At 31.2% G+C, this 5,906-nt stretch overlaps 1 protein-coding gene across 2 annotated transcripts in view; it reads left to right on the top strand.

The window, feature by feature from the left end:
• The first annotated feature begins 2,188 nt into the window (after positions 1-2,188).
• Positions 2,189-5,906, top strand: part of LOC105108983 (probable receptor-like protein kinase At1g67000) — a 36,153-nt gene continuing 32,435 nt past the window's right edge. Inside the window, exons 1-4 of one of the 2 annotated variants that reach the window (XM_011003526.1) lie at positions 2,189-3,095; positions 3,249-3,281; positions 3,427-3,456; positions 3,913-3,999. In XM_011003526.1, coding sequence (XP_011001828.1) covers positions 2,297-3,095; positions 3,249-3,281; positions 3,427-3,456; positions 3,913-3,999 — 949 coding nt within the window. In that variant the 5' untranslated portion in view covers positions 2,189-2,296. The remainder of the gene's footprint in view (positions 3,096-3,248; positions 3,282-3,426; positions 3,457-3,912; positions 4,000-5,906) is intronic. The other variant, XM_011003528.1, reaches the window with a different exon arrangement.

Below are 5,906 nucleotides of genomic sequence, written 5' to 3'. Positions count from 1 at the left end.
TCGTAATCTTTATGCAAGAGATGACTTGGAAACTTCAAGCGAAGACTCCTTACATTTGTGTGCATAATTCTCCAGGGATTCAATGAGACGAGCTTGACTATGGAAGTGGAGGGCATCAAACTAAATGAGAAAACTTACATGAATGACAAACTAAATATCTGGAATTAGTTTATTTTAATTATTTTTTTAATAGTTAATTTTTAATATAAAAATATTTTAATAAATTTTGAAGGAACAGATACTGCCACCCAAATCCATCTTCTACCTTTCTCTTCGACCTCTCAAGACAGTCACACCAAGTGACCCAAAGGAGCGCGGACCGCCGTTACTTTTGGTTTGTGGCGTCAGCAACTCCGCCTTAAAGGAAAGAAAAGAAAAGAAAAGATAGGACCATATGTCGTATGAAAAGCAACCTCCATTAAAGATCATGCAAACTTGCTGTGGAAGTGTTTCAATGGTACAGACCGCAAATACTACGTGGAAAAGCAAAAACAAATGTTTCAGCCTCACTTTTGCAATATTATGCTGATATTTGTTTTATTTAAAGGATAAGAATAATTTAAAGTATTTAAAATATTAACCAAGTAGATAATTTCTGCTTTATATATAAAACTTTATTAAAATTCAATTACTTAATCAGTTAGTGATATTAAATATTTTAAAAATAAAATAAAGTCAATTATCTTATTTTAAATGTATTAACTTTAATAATTATAGGATTTGATTTTTTTTCTTGTTAGTTTTTCTATTTAAAGTGTTGTAATGGTATTTGAACAAGAATATTTAAGGAAAATATTAACTTCAAGCTGGGAAGACTCCTTCATTCTTGTTTTCCATTTCTTTCTTCTGTGTTGGGGATCGTCTGCGTCGCATTCAGAATGGACCCGAGATGCAGAGGAGCTTGACTTTGTAAGTGGAGGCCACAGAGAGGTCTTCCCCTTCATCGGTGGGAACTTTTCATGCAATTTCCTAAAATCTTAATCATTGAGATAGGGAGCAACCAAGCAATAATTCCAAGACTTTAGTAATCTGTGGCCATTGATTTCTTTTCGCAGGGATCCAAGATCGACGGTATTCGTAATCTAGAGAATTACGAACGTGGCAAGACATTACGTTCAGGCAATTAATCACAATTTGATAATTTTCTGCCATCATCCCCCCCCCCCCACTCTTTTTAATTATTTTTTTAATTTTTTAAAGATTATTGTAGAAAGCTCGGTTTTTAATTGAATTATAAAGAAGATATTTATTTATTTTGTTTATTTTTTGCAATTAATCATTCTTTTATTTTATTTTTTTATATAGATGCATGCTTTTTTTTTGTTATTGTTATTGATGCTTGCTTTTCCAAATAAATTTAGAAATGCTACATCCATTGAAAATTATGCAAATTTGTTGTAAAATTGTTTCAATTGCATATCGCCAATACTACGTGGAAGCAAAAAATGTTTCAACCTCACTTTTGCAATGGTACTAGTTTAACGTTTGGATGAATTTTCGGATTATATATTTTTTAATTTTATGCTGATATCTTTTTTTTTTAAGATAAAAATAATTTTAAATATTTAAAACTAAGTAAGTACTTAATTTTTGTTTTATATATAATACTTTAATAAAATTCAATTACAAATTAGTTGATGACATTAAATATTTTTTTAAAAATTGATGAATATTAAGAATTATAATATATATTATTAAGAATTAAGGGTTGGGTGAAAGTTTTTACAAAGACTTTGGTTTCGTGGTCTCCTACTTATGAGAGTATTATTACGATTTGCCAATATAATTGTAAAAGTTTTATGAATCCTTTTATTTACATGGCTTTTTAATTAAAAAGTTTATTTAATTATGTATAAATAAAATTGGAAATAAACTTTTAGAAAAAAATATATTTCTGAAAAAAATATATATTGTGAATTTTCATTCCCAAAGGCTAGAGAAATCGTTCCCCTTTGAAAAAAATATATATATACAGATTTGCATCTTCCTCTATTTATATTTAAATATTGAATGGCAAATCATTCTTTCCTTGCGTTTTTTTTCTCTTATTGACTTGGAAACTTCAAGGCACTCCTCATTTTGGAAATCTCTAAAATATTGAATGGGTCCGTCTGCATCGCATTTAGAAATTTGAAAAAGATTGAATGGAAATTTCAAACTTTAATTTGTGGCCATTGATTTCCTTTCGTATTCTGTAGACGAGTATTGTTCTCAGGACCACATAATATATTTACATCTCTTGATCAAAGTATAACAAAGCACATTATTTGGTTTCCCAAAGAAAGTTTCTCTCTCAATGTTCAGTAGAGTATTAAGGCACCTCTTCGGTGCATATGCAGCCCTGCCTTTTCTAGTGATCCTATCCTCCCACCATAGCTGCAGTGCTAGAAAGAACTGCGCTCCTTCTTCTTGTGGCAATATCCATAATATTAGCTATCCTTTTCGATTAAATACCGATCCCAAAGGCTGTGGCAACAAAAATTATGAACTTGCTTGTGAAAACAACGTACGTCCAACTTTATACTTGAACATGGAAAAGTATTATGTCCAGGCAATCAATTACAGTGACTTCACAATTCGACTTGTGAATGCTGCTGTTCAGAAGGATGATTGCTTCTCCATCCCTCACCATTCTTTTACAAAAGAAGTGCTCCGCTCTGCGGACCGCCATTATTATTATTGGATAAAGGGACCAGACAGTTCTGTATTAATTTTTTTATGTTGCAAGAATCAAATGCTGAATCCTCCAGATTATATTATGGATACCTCTTCTTGCAAAAATGGCAGTGGTACTGCATATAATTCTTCTTCGTCTGGCAGTATTTCTTCTCCCAGCTGTGTCCATATGGAAGGTCATTCCTATGTCATGGTTGGTGAGGACATCCAGGATGTACCTGACTTGTGCCGTGTAGATTTGATTTATTCTGTGCCAAAAAATATGAGAAATAAGTCGTATACAGATGTCCATGATATTTTGGTATATGGGTTCGAGCTTTCATGGTTCTCTTTCTGTTGTTATTATGGCACAGAGAACCGCTGCAACCTTGATGAAGCCACCGTGAAGGACAACTATTGCTTTTACACAGGACCATACCGTAAGTACTGTATTATGATTATGCATACAATATTTTATATTATAAGGCTCCAATATTGCTTGGTTTCCGTTTATGTACTGTTAAGGGTTTATTTTAAAATGATAAGTTTGTAAATATCAATACTGTTGACCTTTCTTTTTTCTTTAAATGCAGCCGTAGAGACGCCGCTAGACCTTTTTTTTTTGGGTGAGGACTGTTACGGTCTTATATGTTCTACAAAACGATACATTTACTTTACGCATTTTCTTCGCAAATGAGGTTTTTGTTTTACTTTTTTGTATTTAATCATCAAGATTTTGCACGCTGATTCATATTTTCTTGGTGATTATAGGTATCGAATGGATAATTTGTCAAATTAATGGTGAGTTAATTTATTTTGTGTAATTATATCATTTTACAGAAAGAGTACTAATATTTATTTTTCTAATAAAATAAATAAAAGACCCTAAAAAGCTTCTCTTTTTTTTTTTCAATCCAAGTTTCAATCACGTACATATCAATAGTAAGAGAAGTTTTTTCGGTCACTAAACCCTTTTAAAATAATTTAATCTTCTACTCTAAATAAAAGATCAAAATGAAATAAGATATGATCACTTCTAATCTTCCTTAGGATAAAGATATTATTTTCAATCGTTCCAATTTAGTTAGATTTTCTCTCATCTTTCAATTATTTTACAATTAATAAATAGTCAATCATCATTTTTATTTATTTTAATTATTTGAATGAATTGATTCTCAATCATCATTTTTATCCTTAGAATATCATTCATCATTATTTATTTATTTATTTATTTGTCCTCATGTTTTTATTTGGCAGGTTCTGATTGTTATTACCGGATGACCACCCCTTCACTTTTACTAAGCTTTCTCATGTTGTTTCTCCCTACGATACTTGCTCTTATCGGTAAACAATTACAGCTTAAGAAATAATTATTTTTCATGACTTATTCTCATTAAATTTATTTAGTTGTAGAAAATAAGTCCTTGAAATTTAAATATTTCTTATGAGTCCTAAATATTTCAAGTTTTAACTTTAGGTTAAATTTATATTATTTTTGCGTCAAATTGATGTATCTAATATTCTTTCTACTTTTGTTTTCAATTTTAAACAATGATTTTAAAGCACTAGATGGAAAATATTATAATAAAACACACAACATGAGTATTTTGAGAGCATTTACTACTTCTTTAGGATAACACTTTTTTATTTTTCCTTTTCGTTAATGATCATATTTTATAAACATATCATATTTTTTTTTATATTGGCCATTTTCTAAATAGCTAGAATGGTATTAATAATACTAGCGATTATCATAAATAAAAAAAGAAGGTATTTTGAAAGTTTTTGTAGTTCCCTTTGTTGTTTGTATCATAGACTTGCATGGATATTGTTTTGTTTTTAATTTCATGAGGTATTTATTAGAGTGTTAAGAGCTATGACGATCAGTTTTTAAAATTAAAGAATTAATCACATATAAACTTGTCACCAAAATCAATGAAGTATTTGTAAAATGTTTTGATATGTTTCAACTTATGACCTTTCTTGTAATGTCTCTGTACAATGATATATCATGTGCTACTATTTCCATGTGGGCTTCCTTGTCTCCTAACTTTACTGATCTATAAATGGCGAAGACGACATTTATCCATGTACGAAGACATTGAAAAATTCTTGCAAAGTCATGATAATGATCTCATGCCAATAAGGTACACTTACTCAGAGATTAAGAAGATAACCAATGGATTTAAAGACAAGTTGGGTGAAGGAGGCTTTGGCTCAGTGTATAAGGGAAAGCTTCGTAGTGGTCGTTTTGCAGCAGTAAAATTATTGAGCAACTCAAAAGCCAATGGACAAGATTTTATCAACGAAGTTGCCACAATTGGAAGAATTCACCATGTCAATGTCGTGCAACTTATAGGCTTCACTGTCGAGGGATCGAAGCGTGCTGTTATATACGAGTTCATGCCTAATGGGTCTCTTGAAAAGTATATTTTTTCTAGGCAAGGTAGCGTTCCACTAAGCAATGAGAAAATATATGAGATTTCTCTTGGAGTGGCTTGTGGCATTGAATATCTACATCAAGGTTGTGATATACAAATCTTACATTTTGATATCAAGCCTCACAACATTCTTCTTAATGATAAGTTTGTTCCGAAAATCTCAGATTTTGGACTAGCCAAATTGTACCCAACAAATAATAACACCGTGCCCCTCACTGCCGCTAGGGGAACGATAGGATACATGGCTCCTGAACTATTTTATAAAAATATTGGAGGTGTCTCTTACAAAGCAGATGTCTATAGTTTTGGGATGTTATTGATGGAAATGGTAGGAAGAAGGAAGAACCTAAATGTATCGGCAAATCATTCAAGCCAAATTTACTTTCCTTCATGGGCTTATGACCAAGTTAGTGCAAGCAAGGACATAGAAGTACAAGAAGGTGCCACAGAACATGAAAAGAAAACTACAAAGAAGATGATTATTGTGGCATTGTGGTGCATACAGTTGAAGCCTGTTGATCGTCCCTCAATGCATAAAGTTGTTGAGATGCTTGAATTGGAAGTTGAATCGTTACGAATACCTCCTAAGCCTTTTCTCACCCCTTATCAGATGCTGGGAGATGATGATAGATCTCATCATACTAAGTTATCAGATTCACCAAATGATTGTTGATTATTACTTAAAAGTGCATTTTTATCATGGTTTTATATCATCATTTTGCACTTGAAGTATCAATAACTCCTTAACCAAAACATGTTTTATAATAATATATCTAATAATATAAGATACATTTAATTTGTGGTAAATGT

The sequence above is a fragment of the Populus euphratica genome, unplaced genomic scaffold (genome assembly GCF_000495115.2).
Source record: "Populus euphratica unplaced genomic scaffold, PopEup_1.0 scaffold237.1, whole genome shotgun sequence".
NCBI lineage: Eukaryota > Viridiplantae > Streptophyta > Magnoliopsida > Malpighiales > Salicaceae > Populus > Populus euphratica.
Note: the sequence above shows the minus strand (reverse complement) of the source record. Positions and strands in the feature narration are given on the sequence as shown.